The sequence below is a fragment of the Vanellus vanellus genome (assembly GCF_965231255.1).
Source record: "Vanellus vanellus genome assembly, chromosome: 25".
Classification (NCBI taxonomy): Eukaryota; Metazoa; Chordata; class Aves; order Charadriiformes; family Charadriidae; genus Vanellus; species Vanellus vanellus.
The window spans coordinates 153,989-176,012 of record NC_138930.1 but is presented as its reverse complement, the minus strand read 5'-3'; the positions used below and the strand labels follow the sequence as shown (position 1 = coordinate 176,012).

The following is a 22,024-nucleotide window of genomic DNA, read 5'->3' as shown; positions in this document are numbered from 1 at the left end:
AAATAATTTGTTTTCCTCAAGACCCTGGTGCTGCAACACTGCGAAAAAGGGGCCAAACACTGATTTCTGATAGGGATATGGAAGGGCACTCTCCTTTGTCTTTTATTAGCAGTACAAGAGCAAGCTCTTATTTTGGAAGATGTTCGAATGCTTAATTTCCTGACAGCCGATGACAATGCGTCCCTCTGAGATAAGCACCATGTGCCACAAATAACACCTCCCACCCCTGCTGAGCGCACAGGGCCTGTTCATGGGTGCCGAGAGCCCTTCCCCGTTACCCTCAGTGCTTCCGGAACAGAGGCCTTAGAGAGACGCCTCTCCTCCTGCGTCTGCTCCGGGGCCGTCGGGGTGCCCTCACAGCTGCAGCTCCCCCCCTCCACCCTGCCATGGCTGCAGGTGCCTCCGCCGCTGTCCCCGCCGCGGGGTCCCGCTCCTGCAGCCCCCGCCCCTCCCCGGGGTCGCCGCGGGCCGGCAGGCGGCGCTGCGCAGCGGCTCTTTGTGGCGCGGCGGCGGCGGCGCGTGCGGCGGGGCCCTTCCCAAGCGCGCCCCCCCCTCCCCCCCCCCCCCCCCAGCAGCGCGCCGGGCGCGGGGCATGGCCAGACTCGCCCCGGGGCCGCCGAGGAGGCACCCGCCGCCGCCGCCGCTCCCGCCAGCGCCGCAGCCGCCGCGCCGAGCCTCCCCCATGAGCAGCAGCGGCGGCGCGGAGCCCCCCGCGCAGCCCGACAGCATGAAGGACCTGGATGCCATCAAGCTCTTCGTGGGGCAGATCCCGCGCAACCTGGAGGAGAAGGACCTCAAGCCGCTCTTCGAGCAGTTCGGCAAGATCTACGAACTCACCGTGCTCAAGGACCGCTACACCGGCATGCACAAGGGTGAGCCCGGCCCCGCGCGGCTCGGCCCGCTCCCCGCAGCGCGCACAAAGGGCGGCGGGTGTCCCCCCCCCCCCCCGCCCGCCCGCCCGCCCTCGGTTCGGTCCACGCGTGACCCACCGCGACGGGCGGCCGCTGCCTGCCCCCTCCCCACCCCGGCTCGCTGCCCGGGAACGGGTCTGCACCGCCGGCGCCCACGGGCGGGGTCGGCATCGCGGCCCGGGGTGAGGTTCGGCGTCCCCGCGCCGGACCCCCCGCGGAGCGCCGCTGTCCCGCTCCCGGTAGCCCGGGCCTGGCGCCGCCCGCGCCGATGCGTGGGCGCGGTGACAAAGGCGCCGATGTGCGGAGGGGACTGGCGGAGGCTGAGGCGGGAGCCCCGGTGAGCGGCCGTCCGCCCTCCGGTGGGCCCGGGCCTCTGCCCCGGCGGGAGCACGGCGCTTCGGTTTGAAAATCCGCCGAACAAAGAACATCGGCCGTAAACCTGCTGTTGCCAGTGGCGCAGGGGATAGACGAGGGGCCTTCTTGGTGACAGATGAGGGGTCTTTCTTCACTGAAAGACCTTTAGCGGCTGCTAAAAAGTTTGAGGAGGGCTGTTGGCTGCACTCGTGGCTGTGTCTGAAAGCCGCGTTTTGAAAAGCTGTGGTGTTCGGGGTGCCAGCTCCCTTCGAGGAGCAGCTCTCACCCACCTCAGCAGGTGTTTGGGATCTTGTGATTGCCACAGCTCCAGAGACGGATGGGAATTCAGGGAGCCTGTTTGCTGTGAGGTCTGAGCGCAATTGCAGCACCGCTCCTTGGCACATGCAGAGTTCCTGCAGGGAACCTACACTAAGTACCTTGAAAGCTGTCAGTGCTCAGCCTCGGTCACTGTGGCCTAAACCAGTTTGTGATGGGGTCATGTGTCAGTGTATGTGAACTGCATTCAGTCCTGATGCTGCTGGTTCCAGATTGAGGAGGAAAGGTAAGAAAAACTGAGTGCTGTGGCAACTTGAACCGCTCTAGATTGAACAGAGAGGGAAGGGGATAACAGAAAAATAAGTTTATTTTCAAATAAAAGGCCAAAACTAGCCCCAGCACAAAAGGAAAGCACTTCCTCGTTGAAGCCTGTGGGAGCTGGGCTGGCTTGAATTTAGCTGAAGTATGTCTGGTTGGGACTATAGAACCGAAATGCCATGTGGTTGTGTGTCTGCGTGTGCAAGGGACTGAGTCCAAACCTGGTACCATCTGACAGTGTGTCACCAGGTTTCAGACCCAGTGAGGAGGAGAATGTGCCCGAGGCAAGAGGCAATTGCACATTTCATTTCAGTTGGCATATTAGATATAGACTGTGCGGTCTGAGGTCAGGTTCCAGGCAGGAGACAGATTCTAGGGATCTGCCACTTAGATATGGAAATTAGAGGGGGCAGCACTGGTATTAGCTGAATCTGTGTGACATATTAACTTGCTTCTAAATGCAGGATTCCTGCAGCAAAATAAGTATATCCCTTTGATTTTGACAGTTCTGAGCGGATGCAGGTGTTGGTCAGGGCTTGTTGGTGCTCTGTTCTGTCCAGAAAAGGGCGTTGAGATGTGTAGGTTCTTCTGGTGGCTATTGTACAGTCATTTCCACGCACCTTCAGCTTCCTCTGATGTTCCCTGCCCTGTTTTGTACAAAGTGAAATGTTGGGATTCCTTTCCTGGTAGCATGGGGTTGGGAAGAGGCAGTATACCTCTCCAAAGAAGTCATTCCTCCACAAGGATGGGGTGTGGGGGGGTTACTGTGCAGTGAAGAAATTAGACTCACAATCCAGCCAACCCTGACCCCAGCCCTTCTTACCAGGCCTGTCTGCATTGGCAAGAAGGCCAAGCCAGTGAGGAGCCACTGCTCCCATTAGCATCAGCTGGAGGGTGATGGATCCAGCAGAGGCCTGGAGGGTGCCAGACCTGGCCCAGAAACTGCAGCCACCTGAAGCACTGTTGCAGGAGATGGCCAGGGCTTCACAGCCCCTGATCAGGGGAAGACTGTGGCAAATCTGGATAACTATGCATTCGTTCCTGCGCCATAATCTTTCTGGGGCAGTTGTAACAGCAGATTCGGTTTTCTCTCCCCGTTTTCCCTGATCTGCAGTGACATCCAACTGACAGCTCGCATGTGGCTTCCATCTGCTTTTTCCCTAAATGGGGAGAAGCAGCTGTGTGAGGAGGCAGCACCGCTGGCGAAGCCCCATAGCTCCTCTTGCAACCCCTTGGAGCTTGACATGGAACTGAGCCACTGCCTCTGCTCCAGGGAGGCACAGAGGGTGGAAATGGCCTCCCAGGGGCAGAGAGTGTGAACTGGGGTGCTGAGACCCAGAGCCAGCTGGGACTGCCCTGTGTGGGTGCTGAGAACTGGTGAATTCACTGGAGACAGAGGATGATCTCACAGGCCCACTAGGAGCGTGAGCACCGTTATGAGATGGGTTTGTCAGTGCCTGACTGTTCACATCTCAGCAACCTGACTGCTGGTAGTTGATACTGTTCCAGCCTCCTAATATTATTCATGAGGCAGTTTTTCTATTTATGTTAATCACAGATGCATTTGCATGTAAATGGCAGTGTTTGTCTTAAAGCTAATGTTTTCACGGGAAGAGCAGGGAGGCATCTGAACAGGCATTTTGAATGGGTCAGAGGAAACCGAGCAGTGAGGATCAAGTGGAAATTTTCTGCCTTGTGTTCCAGGATTAGGCAGAAGGCGGTTCCTCCACGAGCATCACCTATGCTCTCCTGGATGGGTTCCCAAGCAGTACCCATGGTAGGGAAAGTGTGAGACAGTAAACTGAGCTGCAGGGGAACGGCAGGGACAGGATCAGCCCTCTCGCAGGGCCTGTGGAGGAGCATACAGTGTGCGGACAGATGGGTGGCGTTTCCAAAGGGCAAGGAGGCAATAACAACCTCAGCCTAACTTGCCTCACTGGCAGCTGAGCATTGACTCAGCTTCTGCGGGCTTGTAGATAAGCTCCCCGCTGACTCCATGCTTCCCTGGCTAAAGTATTTGATGTGATTTCTAATGCTGAGCTGAATCTAGAGAACCCTCTCTTTTGCAAACTGACAGCCTTTTCTTGCTCAAGGCTTTAGACTGCTGATGGCTGGAGTAACGTTTAGGATCTGAAGGGACTGTAAATCCCAGAGTCAGTGTGTGGTTTGTAGGGAGGATCAGGCACAGAATCTCTTTTTTTGCTGCAGTGTCTTGCGAGTGGGACTAGGCTGTGCTCTGCTTACAGGGAGCTGGAAGCCCTCCTGGAGCCAGTGGGAGTAGGGTGGTGTCCCCTGACACTGAGGGGACATACAGGTCCTTTTGGGGATCCTTGGCAGAATGATCACAGCACAAAGTCATAGTTATTCTTAAAGCTTTATTTTCTTAACAGAATTCTATGGCTAGTGTAGCACAGAATTCGTGACTAGAATGGCACAGGATTTCTACAAGTAGAATCACTATAGTACACTCTATAAGTAGTGTAATACAGAATTTATAATACAACTTAACTTACAATTTCTAATCGCCTGGACCCCTTGCAGATCAGGTCAGATTTTAACACATGGTTTGCTGTATCAATATAGCAATCATCATCTAGACTCAAAAATCATATAGAAGAAGACGAGTCACTCGGTCCTCTCAGGAAGCAGGTGACGGTGGAGGTATCCCTGGCCACTGGGGGTCACGGCTCTCACTGTCCAGTGGCAATTCCAGTCCAAGTCCCCCCCTTGTAATGGCTTGATTTGGTAGGCAGCACTCTGGGTGGTGTTATGCTTCCCTGTCCTGTGACTGGATCACCAATACCACCCAACTGGCCAGGTGCCTGGGACCTTCAAGGCCGGCACTTTTTAACACCATGTCTCATGTCTCATCAGGCCTAATCAACTTGGTGTTAGAAATGCCCAAAGGAGCATAAGCCTGTTGACCTAAGTTTGCTGCTAAATAAAGCAGGAAGTGTGGAAGTGAGGAAACTTAGTGAGAGTGACAGGTCCCTTTGCACCTCTGTGGACATCTCCTCACTGTTGAGTGGATCCCTGGTGACTGTCAGGCTCAAAGTTTTAGGAGGCTGAAGAACCCATGAAAGATGTGGTGAGCAGGGTCCTGTCACAGCATGGAAATGCTCCATAGATGGGAAAATGTGGCATTTCTTGAGCCTCTGGTACCTCTGTAAGCTTCAGGCGCCAAAGGCAGGGGACAAGGGGAGGCTGTGGAAAATGCCTGGGAAAATTCCTTTTCCCAAATATTTGCTTACACAATTAGGCTTAGAGTGCAGTGCTTCTGCAAAAACCCCTTTTGTGTATTTCAGACCAGGACTTTGCAAAGAGAGTAGAATTGACTCCTGCATCCTACCTCCAAAACATCTGGCTGTGGAGGACAGTAATCATGTTTTCCAAAGGACATAGCTGACCTCTTTAGTTCCCTCCTTTCCACAGCCAATACAGTCTCCCAGATTCCTGCCATTTGGGAAACAGGAATGAAACAAAATGAATGAGTGGAATGTCCTGAAAGCTTAGAGACATGGAGAGCTCAGGGATGGAGCAGTGGACAGGGCTATCCTGTGCCTATAGGCTTGCTTGTCCCAGTCCAGCCCAGACGCAGCCTGTTGTTAGAGGCTATTTCGTGCTTGAGTGAAGAGAGGGAGTACAAGGTGGCTTCTGTTGAGCAAATATCCCCATCCCTGAAAAGCAGAGCAACAGCAAGGTTTGCCAAGGGAGTGAAGCAGGAGGTTTGAATGAGGCATCTTCAAGCTCTGTAGCGGCAGGATGCTTCTGTCTCTAGAGGCTCCTACCTCTTGGCACAGATACCTAAGCAGCTAAAAGATGAACAGCATTTTGAGCTGCCTTTGCTGTAGGGAATAGAAGGACCAGAGGGGCTGTAGGGAGGGAACTCATAGCACTTTTTTGGATTGGTGCTGGTGAATGTGGGTGTTGCTGGGCTTTACAAATCCCTGATCTGGTATGATGACAGCAACTTGCAAAATAGCTCTCTATCCTTGTGTGAGGAGTGTCTCTCCTTTATCCCCAGTAAATGGTGCACCTTTGTCCAAGCCTCATTTTATCCTTGTCCTCCCATGGGCTGATGTTTTTGAGCCTACTAGTATGCATTACCTCAGTTTTGATGTTCTTGAACACTGGAATTGGGACCCAGGGATGGGGTTTGAGTGCTTAACAGGTAGCTTCATGTAGACTTACTGCTCTCCTATCCTTAGTTTTCTTAGGTTTCGTGGCTAATTCTGCTGAGGCAAGGATGGTCTCTTCGTTGCACGTGGACATGGTACCGATGCATTGAAGCTGTCAGTGGAACAAATTGCTTATTCCCAACTCCTGACTTCAGAGTTTTGTGTGCTAAACCTGATCCCCGTTATCTTAGAATAGGTCTTGTGTGACTTGCAAAGCAGCAGACTGGAGCAGCAGGTGGAATCAGGCAAGCATCTGCATTTGAGACTTCGGTGACCAGACATCCACATCTCTTAGAAATAGGGTTTGGGCTCTCTGGTCCTACAGGTGCTTTTGAGGCTTCTCCTGATGCTTGATATCACAGCAGTCTGCAAGGAGAGACCGAAAGCAAAGGGCTGCTTCCCCCACACAACAGGACTAGCTGCCTTTGCCATGAGAAGTAAAGGTTAACTGCATGGTTCCTGGCTTCCCTGCATTTGTTAAATTATCCAGTGATCCCATGTCTGGCCTTGCTGTGGCATTCTTGGTTCAAAATCTGGGGGATACAGAGCTTCAATTACCTGTTAGAGATATCAAATACTTGTGTGCTCTTTGTGGAGGTTTTTTTTTCCCCTAACAGGAGTTGTGAGGACAGATGTGATTTGCTTGGCTGCAGCAATGTATTGGAGTTGGGATGGAAGAACAGCATAATCTTGTTGCCATGGGTTGGGATTGTACTGAGCAACTGGCTTCCAGGTGACCTAAAAGTGTTGTGTACCATGGAGTTGCTCTGGGGCAGAGGGGAGAGATCCAGACAGCCCCTGATTTGCGTTCAGCTTTGGATCCATGGAGAGCTGAAGCAGCTTTGGAGTACCCCGAGCCAGGCACAAGAAAGCAGGGGCAAAAGAACAGGCCACTCTATTTGGGCCATAACAATGCACCTGCAGCCCCAGCACAACAACATAGATGCGGACATTTAGCAACAAGCTGAAGGGACGTGTCCTGCCTGTGCTTAGGATGTGAAATGCCACTGCGAATAGGAGGGGGATGAGTGAGGAGGTCAGTTGCATTCTAGCGTTTGAGTCTATTCTCCAGAGCTTTGCCCATCCTCATCTGAAACAAGACAAGTGGCGGAGCTCCAGGCACTTCCCTGGGGAGATCATTCCACAGTCTAATAAATCTCTCTCTGCTAGGAAATGTTTCTTAATAACCAGACAATTTTTTCCTTTGCTCAGTTTCATTTGGTTATCCTCAGTATCAGAGCACCCAAAGATGGTCCCTCTTCTTCCTGGAGGGGCTACAATTCCTCCCCTCCTCCCTTGGCTCCAGTGTTAGGCTAAGATGAGTCAAATCTTCACGAAGAATGTTAGGATCTGGCCTTTTCTGTGTGCTTTTCATCTTGCTTCTTAAGTTGGGCCCTTGCAGAATGCATTATGCTTTGCTGTTGTCTGTATTTCCCTTGTCATGCATATGTATGTATGTATGTGTGTTCATGCACATTGTATGGGTGTATATATGGGACAGAAAGCCAGGCCTCTCCTGTAGCTTTCCTGATTCTGTGAATGTGGATCATGGAGTTTTCATATGAGCCTAAAATCCCAGATGCTTTTCCTCCTTCCTTGCCTTTTTTTTTTTTTTAAATCAATAATCATACTGGTCTTTGCATTTCCTCTGATCCTTGTGTTTTGGGCTGTTTCTCCCACAGGCAATGTTAGCTTGCGTTTTGCTTTCCTGTTGTTTCTCACTGCATTCAACATCTGTTTCAAACCTAGTTGATTCACTGGGACCCTTTTCCATGACTTCAGCCGATCTCGGATGGTGTCTGCAAGTCCTTTAATGTTGTTTCTTTGTCTTTTTCCCTAGAGTCTTTGACACATCCAAATTACCTAACATTTGCACCTTTAATCAGCAAGCCTCCCCTTCTGCCCCTCTCCCAAGTCAGGTCTTGCACAAGGGCTGTCCGAGGCATTTCTCTGTACCTGAGCAGAAACGTTGGGATGGAGGTTGCTGAAACAGGGCAGCATCTGTAGTTCTTGTACTTTGGTCACCTGCTGTTACCAAAGTTGTGTCAATGTGCATCTGCAATTGCACGTCTAACGTGACACTTGCTGTATCCGCTGCAGGTTGTGCGTTCCTCACATACTGTGCCAGAGACTCTGCCATCAAAGCCCAGACAGCCCTGCATGAACAGAAGACTTTGCCAGGGGTAAGTCCCAGTGAATCATGCCTGGAGCTCATGCCATGGGCCAGTGAACAGGGGATTGTCAGGGGAGGGAGTGAGGGTGAGAAGTGGCTTAGATTAATTTTGTTGCTTGTGAAAGAGAAGTGTGGTTTGGGGATTAGAACAGGGATGTGGGAGCCAAATCACAGGGCTGCTCTTCTGAGAGCTGCTGCTCTTTTCTCCGCCTTGCCAAGGCGGCCCTGTGTAACTCCAACCAAGCCTGTTTCTGTGCTGCTCTTTGGCCTCTGTGGCATGACATGATACCTTCGGCTATGTCCCTGTTGCTAGGGAGCTGTAGGCATTGGGGTGGAGTGTGTGGGCCCAGCCTGCACAGTGGGCACGCTGGAAAGCTGGCAAGAGGCAAGATGAGGTACCGGATCCTTTTCCTCCAGGTGTGCTGAACTTCCTGGTGCACCCACTCCTCCTCTGCCGTTGCCCTGCAGGTTGCCTGCACAGTTTGGTGGCTGGCTCTGTGCAGGACCCAAAAGGACTTCTAGTGCAATGGCTGAGTTGGATCAGCTTCTCAGAATGAAAAAATACACTTGCCACGTCCCCTTGTTTGGAAAAGAAATGGTTTATACAGGTGAGAGCAAGAGTGCTGAACTATCAGTGGTCTGTTCCTGGGTCCTGCTCGCTCCACAGCTGGTGTTGGGAGCAAAGTACAGTAGGGATCGCAGGAGGCGATCGAGGTGGAACAGGTTCCTTCTTGCAGGCAAGTCCTCTGCCTTCTTGTGACCTGCTGGGGAGCTGAAAGGAATTCTGAATTCTTGCCATTCCCATTTTGGTATGATTTGAGAGCTTTGACTGGACAGTTCCCTTGCTGCACTGAGGGTTGATCAAGCACCTTGGAAGGATTCATTTGGAGGTGAGTAGGTGGACAAGTTGGGTACTTAAAGGCAGAAGCTCACGGGAGGCCCTGAGTGCTCAAGGCAGCAGAGTAATTAATGTAAACCAGGGGCCTCTAGAGAGGGGTTAGGAAATCTTAACCATAACACTTCCTTTTTAACCCATACAGGTGCAGATAGCTTCCCTCACCTCTCCCAGCTCCCCTCAAGACCTCCACACACACACACATCCTTTTTCATATTTGTTTACCTGTGCTCCCTTTTTGCGTGGGCCTGTGTTGGCATTTGAGGGCTGGAAGATGCACATAACTTAATTACCACTTCATAGGATCTTTACTGTTTCAGGTTATCTCAGGTCAGCAAGGGGGTGCTCAAATACTGTTTGACTTAATTTTGTGTGAGGGTAAAAGGTCAGCCGTTCAGGCTAAAGCAGTGTAATCTTCTGTGTGTGTTGGTCCAGGGCAGAATTGACAGTCTATAAGAACAAGTCAAAGGATGGGGGAGCAGTTGTGATGAGTCACGGTACAGTGCTGTAACACAACGGAGAAGACAGATGTGTCTCTACATAGTACCTGTAGAGGGACTCTGAAAGGTTATTCATGTGAGGCTCAGTGGATTCAAGGCAATCTCAGTTTTGCTGCAGTTCTGCATCATGAGTTTGTTGCATGTTTCGCTATGTTCTCTCCTGTGCTCTCAGTGGTTATAGAGTGCTACATGGAGTAGTATTTAAAGCACCAATTTATCTGTGATGTGGGGATCTAAAGGCTTTTTATGTTGAGAGAGGTGTACGAAACTGCTTGGGAACAGTAAGAAGTCTGTGCTAGCTGAGTACTTTTGAACATGTTTGTCTGGAGACAGTTAATGAGTAATGTGGTGTAATTAAGCTTCAGGATTCAGATGAAGATGAGCTGTGCTGCATTTGGAGCTGTCTGTTTTCAGGCTGGCAATACACCACTTCTTGACATTTAGTTTCTCTTTTGGAAAGTCGCTTAATGACCAAGAAGTCAGGATTCTCTCTCTTTGGTCATTTTAGTGGTCATTTAGAGATGGTTACTACCAGAATGGAACAGACCTCCATCCTGGTGTGCATAGAATTGGTCTTGGCGTGGACATGGGCTGTGTAACCTGAGGTACTTCTGAGCTCTGTTTTCTCAGCCTGCTTTGCTTGTGTCTGTATGGGCCAGAGGGATGGGTGATACCAACTGATCACAGAGAATACTCTGGAAATGAGTCACAGGCGGGAGTGCTAGGTAACCGATTGTCTCCCTGTTTTGGGAACAAGGCCTTGAAATTTTGTCTCTGTACATTCACATCTAGATCATCTCCTGATGAACTCTGTGGCAAAGCTTCTCACCAGAAGTGTAGTAAGGACACTGGCATAGGGCAGAGAACAGAATGTACTGGACCACACTGCTGGAATTTCAGTAAGTGGGCTGTAGTCTGGTAAACAAGGGATTTCTTGTTCATTTTTACCCATTTACTGTATCTTTATTGCACATAGCAAGAGCAGGAAGAAAGTTTAAGAGTGTATGATGGCAGTGTAGGACGACACAAACTGTCATCTGAATGCATGACGAAGCATGAGCATGTTTAGAGACAGCAAAGGATCAAACTGACATAGAAAGGATCTTGTTGGTAATCCTACACTTGCCATTGTATTGCTGAGCAACCATAGATGCCACAAGTACCCAAGTACCCTCCTTTGTTGGTCTCAATGCAGAGACCAGTGGTTGATCTCAGCAGTTCGTGAACCTGAACAGAGGCAAATGGCTTTCTTAGTCTAGACTGGGGATTTGGTCAGGACAGACTTATGGAAATGCTTTGATATGACTTCTGGTAGGTCCTTAAGCTGTGATCAGGCAGCTGTAGCAGGACTTCTGGGTTCTCTTCTAAGTCTGTCACTGGTTAGGGCTGTGCCCACAGAGATATGGCTTAGGCGCTCCAGGTCTGGTGCTAGCAATGTCAGCCCATCTAAGAATGATGCCACATTGTTCCCACAGGGCCATACCTGCAGTGTAGCTTTTCTGAGGTTTTATATTTATATTGTAGGTTTTCCACATAGGTCAATAGGAATTGCCATGGGCTCTGTTTGCTTTTATGGCATTTCTGGCAAGTTCTCATTTTTAGAGATCAAGATTCTTGTTTATTTTTAAATTGAGGGCTGTTGGGTGTATGGTAGCTAAATAGAATTTAAACTCAAAAAAGCTTATTTTTTGACAGTAAGGCTTAGCATCTTTTTCCGAAGGTGGACAGATTTTTGGCTTTCACCCGCTTTTGTAAGGGCTAGTGCGCTCAGGCTGTAAACCAAGATGACTGTCAGCTGTATATTCTGTTATCTTAAAAGACCTGTGTTGCCTTCAGAGCTGGTCAATTGCTATCAGTGCAGTCTGGAAGCAATAAATGTGTGAATCTTCCTTTGGGGAAGGAAGGAAGGATGGAGCTTCCTAGAACAGAGACAAAGTGCATCCTTGGTGAATTCACAGAAGTGTCTGATCACCCAGGCTTGCTAAGGAGCTTGAAAGGATGCCAAGTGTCTCTGCCCTTGTTGTCAGCTGGGGTGAGCAGGAAGAATGCCCTGCCTTGTGGATGTGTGAGCAGGGAGCCCACTTCCACACGCTGCGGTGTGGGCCCTCAGGTGTGGACAGCAACCTGTGAACCTCAGCACAGCCAAAGGGCTGGCACACAGTGCGACAGGTTTGCTCATCACCCTGCTCAGTACATGTGACAAGTGGGAGACACGTCACACCTTGCTCACAGCGACTGGTTGCTGTGCAGCGTATAGACAGTGCCAGCATTGTGGCCAGTTCTCTGCCCAGCAGCCACATACTAGGCAGCCTAGCACACTCCTACCCCTGCCCTTCACAGTGCTTTCTGCGTCCTGCACATGCAAAGAGGCTGTTTCGTGTTCCCCACTTTTGCTCCCTGCGGACGGGCTGTGGAACTGCACAATGGAGTCTGACTCAGTCCCAATGAAGCAGTTTGACGGGTTCCAAAGGCTCAAGAGAGAGGGAGACAGATCTGCCTGAGGAACTAAATAGAAACCAGCTCCCTTTGTGGCCTGAGTCCACAGGGCTTGGGGAAAGACACGCAGCCCATGGAAGCTGAAGAGAGGCAATATCTTTGGAAGTGAAAAGCGGAGAGGGAATCAAGCCCTTACACTTCTTCCTAAATCTTGTGTCCTCTTCAGCTGCCAGCCAGCCTAGCAGTGCAGCGTTTCACCTTCTCCCTGGGTACGCTCCTCCCTGGCTCAGTGAAACGATATTATATCTCAATAACCCGTGCCTTTGATTCGTGATTGTGCCTTCACTTTGCTGAGTTCTGAAAGGAATTGGAGAGGTTATTAATGACACGCAGTGATCACACACCAAGTTAAAGCCTCTCGCTAAGTGAAATTTGAGGGAAAAGCAGCCAGCTTTTCAATATTTCTCAGAAACGCTTTGTGTCGCTTTTCATTTGCAGCCAGACAGTTGCAAATTACATAAAATTGCTCCTGAAGAAGAAGGGGAAGAAGAATAGAGGGAAGAAGCAGAGGGGGGGAGGTTTAAAAAAGTAATTCTTCTGACAAGGTATAGTTACAGTTTTATTTCTATGCAGAACAAAGAAGGGCTTGCTGAAAGGTAGGCAAGTAAGTGGCAGAAATTGGTATTGATCCAAGCTTGGAACATGGGCAGTTTAAGAGCAGTGATGGGGCACTGAAATGTGGCTACATCAGGGAGAGAACTCATGGATGCAGTGACGGCTTGGGAATGCAGGGACACAGGAATGGAAAATTACAGAGAGCAGCAGCATTAGAGCAGAGAGAGACTCTGGGAATGCACCAGGGGTTGAGATGCTGCAGCACTAACTCAGATGGTTGGGCACAAGGATTAATGTAGAGACCCAGCAGAGCTTGAGCAGAGGGCATCCCTGTGGGCAGGCTGTCTCCTGTGCTGCCAGGAGCAAGGGCTCACCATGGGCCATCTGTCAGGATCCACAGCCGTGATGATGTGAGGGAAGACAGGTGACTGGAGGGGTTTTGGTAAAGAGGCCAAAGCATCTCATTCTCCCATCCCCTCTCTTCTACAAGTGCTGGTGCAAAGCCAGCCTGGACCAGTGTTTCTGAAAGTTTCTTCAAGTGAACACTACAGGATGTTGCAGCTGGCAAAGCTGGGAGACGTGCTGAGGAGTGGAGTAGGCGGCCTGAATGTCTGGTTGGGGGCTGAAGGACTCCTCTGGTTGTTAATCTTTGAGGTGGCTTCTGTAGTTTGAACCTTTGGGGAGGGCAGGGTGGAGAAGTTTTTCCCATGTCCATCCTGCAGATTTGATAGACAATATCAGCAAATTCTTGAGAGCCATGCAACATTATCAGTAGAAGGTAGCAATACAGAGAGCATGCCAAGGCTGTCTCATTGAAATGGCAGGACCAGGATGTGAAGGTACTGGGCTAAAGCAGTCCCTGGACAAGGAGCAACAGAAGTGCCTTTCACTGCAGAGAGAATTGCAAATGCGTGTGCTGGTGGGGGTTTGGCTTAAGGGGATGAGAACTAGCAGTGAGGCAAGGCAGCAGCCCTAGGAGGTACATACCCTAAAGAGGCAGGGGGGGAGCAAGCTGCCAATGCAAACATTGGCTCCTGCTGCCTGTGGAATTGGAAGGATAATGGCATTGAAGATCAGCACCCGTTCCCATGTGCTGACCAAATGCACCCATGCAGGCTCAGTCCTGTGTACAAGGGTCTTCCCTTTCTCCCTAAAATTGCTGCCCTCTGCACAGCTGAGCACTCACGTGTTCTTGTAGCACAGAGCTTAGGCTTTTGTCTCTCAGCTGGCATTTTCCTGGTGAGCTCGCCTGTGCTCATGAACACACACACACACATGCGCACCTGCGCACCAGCCCACATAGACCTTCATCTTTGTGAAGGCACCCACAGTCCTGAGCATCACTCTGCATTCCCATCTCCTGAGGGTCATTTGGTATGTGTGCGTGCACAGGAGTGTTTGTGAATATGGATATAGAGTCACAGAATAATCTACGTTGGAAGAGACGTCTGATGTCTCTGGTCAAACCCCACTCAAAGCGCAGGGCTAACTACATCAGATCACTGAGGACCTTCTCCAACTGAGTTTTGAATATCTCCAAGGAGATCCTGCAATCGCTCTGGGCCTCTCTTCCAGTCTGTGAGCACCCCTAAAGTGAAATAGTTTATCTAATATCAGCCATAATTTTTACTGTTCAGCCCAAAGAAGAGATGGCTTGGGGTTCTTATGGTGACGCTGGGACTTGGCCCCGTTTTCAGTGGATTTTCCCATGGGCACGTCGTTATTGCAGGAGGTTTTGCATCACTTGGACCTTAACAGTTGCCATGGTAACTGGTGCACTCGGCTTGTGTGCAGCAGCTGGGGCAGAGGGTCCCTGCTGATATCTGCATGGCCCTGTCCGCAGCCACCAAAGCATGTTAAATTAGTAGAGACTTCTTTCCCCAGCTGCTGTAATTAACCTGCCATGGGGGGAGAAGAGGTGGGACATGGCTGCATTGCGGAGCTGCCAGTACCCCCGGCTGTAGGGCCCAGACCGACCGCACTGTGTTAACCTGCCAGCACATCCATGAGAGGGCTGTGCAAGCTCTCTGCAGACCTGGCTGGGTCTGTCAGCTCAGGCTTCCTCTGCCCCTTGCTTTGCCCTGTGCTGGCTTGCTGGCGTCCCTGGAGGCTCCCGCTCACATGTGGGGAAGAACCTGAGCATGTTCACTGGATGTTCGCTGGACCGGGTGTCCAGTGAAGCAGGGTCAGTGGTGCACCAGTAAGCACAGGGAAGGATGGGTGCTGGGCATCTTCTCCAAACAGCCTGACAGAAAGATCAAAGCCAGGTGAGTGTGGCAGTGCTCCCAGCTTTCCCCTCTGCAGCTTTCTTGCACTTGCCTAGAATAACTTCATGACACATCTCATAGCATCTTATTCCTGCTTTTTGTAGGCTCGCTGAGCACTTTCCACCGTACTTTGAGCTGGGAGTGGTTACTGTGATTAGGGCCTCCTTAGGCAAGCCAAGGATGGCAAGACCATGTCTCTGCTGAAGCAAGATCCAGCAGCTGACACTGGACTATGGGCCTGAGCACCGAGCTGTGTCTGGGTACTCAGGCCTGTGGCTTTCTGGTGGCCAGAATGATCTCTTATGGTCTTGAAGAAGTTGTTAGAGGAGCTTTTAGGGTTTTCAGTTCCGTCAACCCTATCTTGCAAGAGTGGGGAGGAGCAGGAGGAAGTTTGGGGCCAAATACTACTCCTCTTTGCACTGCTGAAAAGCCCCCTTGAAACCAGAAATGTACTCATCAGAATTTGGTCCAGGATTTTTCTTTCTGTGGCCTCTGGGGGAAACTTGTTGTCCTAGCACCTGTAGAAAAGACTTTGAGAAAGCTGGCACTTTTCCTCTTCTCACCTTAAAGCTCTTTGACCTTCAGTGGCACTAATCACAAGTGACAGGAAGAGATCAGACCAACGGGGAAGATCATCTAATGTTGTCCTTGATGCAGTGCCCTGCAGTGCACTGAAACATCAATGAAGGAGCCCCATGAGGACAGGCTGACCATGGAGTCCTGAGAGACTGCACTTAAATGTGTCTGCCAAACAGTCACGTACATGATAAGGGCAGTAGTCGCTACGCTGGACTGGCCTCCCTGCTGGTTGTCTGATGTTAATGCACAGTAATGGTGCTGTCACTTCCATAGAGATACCAGGGAGATCCAGAGGCTGTCTGAGTCATGGTGGCAAGTTGCTTGCCTTCCTCCCAGAGCAGCACTAGCTACAGTGGGGACAAGGATGTCTGTCTGTGTTAAGGGAGAAGGAACACAGCTCAGCAGAGCATCCAAGAGGCAAAGCAGTCAGTCCACGCGTGTTGTGGCCCGCACGCTGCTCAGATGTCTGCTTGCTGATTCCTGCATGCACTCAGTTTCAGTGGGGAATGGTGGATAACTTCCCTGCTCTGCCTGATTTGCCTTCTGTGCTGGGGGTAGGGAAAATACCTCTGTTGTGGTTTAACTCCAGCCAGCAACTAGGACCACACAGCCGCTTGCTCACTCCCCCAAGTTGGGATGGGGGAGAGAATTGGAAAAGTGAGAAAAAACTTGTGCGTTGAGACAAAGACAGTTTAATAGGTAGAGCAAAAGCCGTGCATCCCAGCAAAGCAAAACAAGGAATTCATTCCCTGCTTCCCATGGGCAGGTGGGTGTTCAGCCATCTCCAGGAAAGCCAGGCTCCATCACATGTAATGGTTACTTGGGAAGACAAACACCGTAACTCTGAATGTCCCCCCTTCCTTCTTCTTACACCAGCTTTATATACTGAGCATGATGTCATATGGTCTGGAATATCCCTGTGGTCATTTGGAGTCAGCTGTCCTGGCTGTGTCCCCTCCCAACTTCTTGTGCATCCCTGGCCTGCTCACTGGTGGGATGCTGTGAGGAGCAGAAAAGGCCTTGACTGCTTAGCAATAACCAAAAACATCCGTGTTTTACCAACACTATTCTCATCCTGAATCCAAACCATAGTGCTATACCAGCTGCTAGCAAGAAAGTCAACCTGTCCCAGCTGAAACCAGGACAACCTCCCAAAGAAACTTGTGAGAGGAGTTGGAGTTTATGACTCCTCTTCTTGGTGGCACAAAGCAGTTGGGTGAAGTCCTCCAACACTCTTCCTTGCTCATGTGGAAAGAGATGGCCTTAGCCATGTAGGCAAGAGCTGTGTGGTTTGGACTGTGGACTTTGCATCCTGTGTCTGCCCCAGACTTCCTGCATGACCTTCATCGTCACGTGCTTTGGTTCCTCCACCTGGAACACAGTACTCATAATTATCCTTGTCTCCTTCGTAATGGGATTGGATGGGTGAATTCATAAGCAGCCTTTAGAGCTGTGCTGGAATGGTGCTTGATGCTAACATTGCTCATGTTTCTGTGTGAGACAATGCCACTTTTTCAGGGATGGATGGTTCTTCAGGATAGGACCAAAGTACACTGAGACATCAGTGGAAAGATGCAAGCAGGAGACTCGAACACTGAAACTGGCACCAATCTATGACTGCTTGCATTCCCGACAAGGAACAGAATCCAAATGAGCAAGTCAGCATTTAGATTTATGTGCTCTGCACAGCTAGAAGTGGTTGTGATCATTCAGGCATTTTTAACTGGCCAAAAGAGGACCAGCCCACAATTTGCAAAGCCTAAGAGCCTGGGATCTAATTCTGCCAATGGCCTTGCATGCCTTTTGGTTCCTGATGTCCCAGAGGAGCCAGCCTGCATTGTGTGTTTCATGCTTTCTGCCTCTGACCCACTTAACACTATGAGGTTCCCCTGCATTGCACCTGAGGGGCTATTTTACATCATTTAGTCCTGATTAATAGAGAGGCTTGCCCTGCTGTCCCAGGGGGCTTTCTCCCTCTATCCGGCTTTTGCAGTTTGGAAGCTGAGGAAGAAGAGGGTCACTGCTTGTCCTTGGAGAACATGGCTACTGGATTGCTGAGATGACAGCTCATGCTGGGCATCGGTGTAAATGTGGGGAGGTAGTTCACCTCCAGAAGGGTTTTCTTGGGGGTGTTGTGGGAGAAATGGAGCATTTTGGCCTGGGTGAAACCAATAGCAAAGCTTCCTCTGACTTTAGTAGCACCGGGAATTTTCCTTAGATCCTTCATCCTAAGAGTGCTAGGGGAGCATTTTCTTGAAAGCAGGGAGGAAGCCTAAAGAGAGCGCAGTTCCCCATTTCTCTGTGCTGACCAGTTACTGGGGATGGGGTGGAATGTAATCTAGAGGCCAGCAAGGCCTCTCATCCCTGCCTCTTCCCTCGAAACCTCTGGGCTGCAGTGACTCTTACCGCTAGGTAGCTCCTCAGGGCTACACAGGAAACGTGGCTGCTGTGCTTTGTAGCATGTAACGCTCCAGTGGTCAGTATAGCTTTGTGCCTCCATCGGGCCGGCCAGTTGCTTCTTACCAGTAAACCCAAAGAAAGCTAACAAGGGCTGTGTACTTGCGAGGACAGCGATGCAAGCAGAGAGGCATCGTGTGGGAGAGTTGTGGGCTGTGGAGGGTAAGCATGGCTGTGTTTGGAAAAGGTAGGTGTGCATCCAGTCAGGAGGGCAAATGTGAGGGAGAAGCTGACGGGAGGCAGTGGGAGCTTTGCCCTCTCCCGTGTGCTGCCCATCTGGTGTCCATGTCTGCTTGCGGCTCCAGAAGGTTTCTTGAGTCCAGTGGGTCATGGAGCTGACAGCTCTTAGTCTGTCATTAGCAGCAGGTAGGAAGGACCATGAATTGGGGGTTGAGGGACTCAGGGACATTTGGCCCGTGGTGGCCTGACAGCACGTGCTAAATGTTAATGGAATATTCTTCAGAAATGAAGGATAATAATGCTTAGCTGAACAATTTAATGAGGAAAATAAAGCTTAACTAGTGAGGCAGGCGCAGGCTCATAACTTGCTCGTTAGCGCAAGTTCTCCATGCCACATGTGTGTTCACATATGTTTGTGTTCTTGTGTGGTAAAGGCATGCAGGTACATGTGCATCTGCTTGGCACTTTGAATTTATGGTGAGCACATCCTGACTCTTGGATTCTGCTCCCAGCTGGGCATCTACAAATACAGCTTTCTTACACTCAGGTGTGTTCTCTGATTACTGTACAGCTTGAGATGATGACTGGAGGTCAGAAGAATTTGTACTTCCAGACTTTGCTGTGCAAGCCAGAAGCATGTCCTCCCTGCTGTCCTGTTACTATTTCTCTCTCAAATGGAAGGAGTAAAGCTTGATCATCCTTTCTGTGTGTTGAGGTCCTGTAGGGGACAGAGCTCTTTGTCTGAGATCTGTATACAAAATTTATGATCCCACAGGGACACTTCTCAAGGCCTTGTGACCTATATTGTTGAGTTAAAGCAACTGTGGACTCTCTTTGCATTTGTAAGCTCACACCTCTGCTTTGATATTTTCACAGAATCACAGAATGGTCAGGGTTGGAAGGGACCTCTGGAGATCATCCAGTCCAACCCCCCTGCCAGAGCAGGGTCACCTACAGCAGGTTGCACGGGACGGCGTCCAGGTGGGTTTTGAATGTCTCCAGAGTGGGAGACTCTACCACCTCTCTGGGCAGCCTGTTTCAGTGCTCTGCCACCCTCAAAGTAAAGAAATCCCTCCTCATGTTTAGATGGAACTTCCTATGTTCCAGTTTGTGCCTGTTACCTCTTGTCCTGTCACTGGGCACCACTGAAAAAAGACTGTTCCCATCCTCCTGGCACCCTCCCTTTAAGTATTTACAAGTATTGATAAGATCTCCCCTCAGTCTTCTTTTCTCTAGACTAAAAAGACCCAAGTCCCTCAGCCTTTCCTCATAAGAAAGATGCTCCAGTCCCCTAATCATCTTAGTAGCCCTTTGCTGGACCCTCTCTAGCAGTTCCCTGTCCTTGAACTGGGGAGCCCAGAACTGGATACAATACTCCAGATGCAGTGTCACCAGGGCAAAGTAGAGGGGGAGAATAACCTCCCTAGACCTGCTGGCCACACTCTTCTTGACGCCCCCCAGGATGCCATTGGCCTTCTTGGCCACCAGGGCACATTGCTGGCTCATGGTCATCCTGTTGTCCACCAGGAGTCCCAGGTCCCTTTCCACAGAGCTGCTCTTCAGCAGGTCAGCCTCCAACCTGTACTGCTGCATGGGGTTATTCCTCCCCAGATGCAGTACCCTACACTTGCCCTTGCTGAACTTCATAAGGTTTCTTTCCGCCCAGTTCTCCGGCCTGTCCAGGTTGTGCTGTATGGCGGCACAGCCTTCCAGCATGTCAGTCACCCCTCCCAGTTTTGTGTCATCAGCAAACTTGCTGATGGTACATTCTATCCCTTCATCATTTTGTTCATCTTTAATGGCAACATGGGACTTAGAAGGATTAAAGTGGTGGTGTCCTGTTTGTGGAAGCCTCTGGGTGTCCAGTTCCCTGCAAGGAGGACCATACCTGCCTCTCCCTCAGCTGGGACACGTCCTATTTCAGGAAGCAACAGGCAGAGAATCCTGCTGCTCTTAGCCTCAGCATCGGGACAAATTTCTTTTGTCTTGTTTTCTCCTCTTTACCCACATCTTCCAGAGGAGATGAAGACCACCAGCCCAGAGACCAGACCTCAGTTTGGTGGGTAGCTCTCAAAGTTGCTGGAGCTGGTAAGGCCTCTGGAAATGGGCAGCCCTTGCCCAAGGGCTTGGTCTGACATTGGCAGAGGGTGAGTCTTCCTATGCCCTGCCAAGGTGCTGCGTCAAGGAGGTGAGAGAGCAGCTGTGGCCACAGCTGTGGGGTGCAGAGCAGCCCACTTGCTTGATGTCACCCCCAGCAGCCCCGCTTCCCCTTGTGGCTGCAGGCACTGCTTCCAGACTTGCACCGGTGCTGACATGTGTCACTGTGCTGGCACCGGCGCTGGCACCTCTACTGCCAGCACTGTCCTGTGGGCATCATGCTGTGGCCTCGCTGTGGGTGTGTGGCCCCGCTGTGGGTGTGTGAGCCTGCGGGGTGCGCTCCCCCATGGCGGGTAGGTTCAGTGGGGCCAGCCGCAGCCCACTATCCCGGGGCAGGCCCTGCAGCACACTTCCACTGCTTAGCAGTCCCTGGGATGGGGGGAAGGAAAGGGGTGGACAGATGGGTAGAGGGGGCCCCCTCCCCAGAGATCATATCAAAATATCTCTTTTGTGCAAAACAGAGGGAATGCCCCCAAGAGCTGGTTTCCATGGCAACCACAAATGTCAGGTTCCATGTGGTGAATAACCGTTTCCATGACAACACCTCCTTTACCCTCGGTGCTGGGAGCTGGAGTGACAGCCTGTTGGGGGAGGGGACAGGGACATGTCCTCAGGTACTTAACACTCCCCTCCCCCTCTCATCTGCTCCTCGCCCTCAGCCCCAACATCCCTGGGGGGGGTCTGCTCTCACATGGGGGTGTGATGCTCTTGGCTTCCACAGCATCCCTTCCCCCAAATGGATTTGCTCCTCTCAGAAGCTGAGATCTGAGTCTGTCCCTCCATCTCCCTCCCATCTGTTTAGCTTAATCCTGGTTTTGCATCCTGGGTAGAAACGGCGCTATATCTCAGTGCTGTGGGAGCAGTGGGGAATGCAGTGACCAGCTGCTGCTCCTGGCTCCACGCTGAGCCCTCTCTTCTGAGTGCACATCTGGACTGCCAGCCGTCTCCCACGCAACCTGCTGCCGGAACACACCGTGTCAGCTCCCACAGGCATATTGCCAGAGGCTGCGAGCATCCATAGGAGCCACTGCCTCCTCAGTGGGGAGGTCTGAGGCTTTCTGGAGCAATGTCTGACCACATCCTTCTGAACCCCTACCCCACATCCCACTCAGCTCGTGGGCTCAAAGAGGTGCCAGTCTTTGGCAGCTCCTGAGAGGAGCAGCAGCCTGGAGGTTGGCGAGTGGCAGTGCTGCACATGCTGGGGCTGTGTGGCAGCACAGCCCGATGTCAGGAGCTCTGCAAACATATGCAGCTGCTCAAAGAGCAGGAAAGGGACCCTTAGCCTTTCCCTCTCCCCCAAATGACACAGCATGTCCTGGGAGATGGACTTGGAGTTGGCACTGCTGCCTCCGAGGTGCAGCATGGCAGCAGCTTGGCCTTCCTTTGGACAAGTCTCTGGCTCTGCCAAGCAGCCCCATGTTACTCATTGAGGCAGAGCTGGTCCCAGCTTCTGCTCGTCCTGCCTGAGATCCACCAGTCAGTGGAAGCCGGCTCACAGCCCCCAGCTGCCACAAGTGCTCTGCCGTGCTCACTGATCAGGCTTCAGCAGCAATGTGCCATGCCCTGGCATCCTGTCACCTTCTGGTTGGCATCTCTGTCCTGTGAACTGCAAAGTTACTTCACAGTTTTCCTCCAGCTGTTGTGAATGTGGGATCTACCTCTGGTTTCTGGCCAGTCTGGCTCAGCCACCACTTGGAGACTGACAGCAGTCCATGTTTGCACGCTGGC

At 51.3% G+C, this 22,024-nt stretch overlaps 1 protein-coding gene across 2 annotated transcripts in view; it reads left to right on the top strand.

Annotated features, from left to right (window-relative positions):
* Window positions 1-592: 592 nt before the first annotated feature.
* CELF5 (CUGBP Elav-like family member 5) overlaps window positions 593-22,024 on the top strand; it is a gene marked incomplete at both ends in the record, with an annotated part of 41,800 nt that continues 20,368 nt past the window's right edge. The window contains 2 exons of one of the 2 annotated variants that reach the window (XM_082495622.1): window positions 593-872; window positions 8,138-8,220. In XM_082495622.1, coding sequence (XP_082351748.1) covers window positions 593-872; window positions 8,138-8,220 — 363 coding nt within the window. The remainder of the gene's footprint in view (window positions 873-8,137; window positions 8,221-22,024) is intronic. The other variant, XM_082495623.1, reaches the window with a different exon arrangement.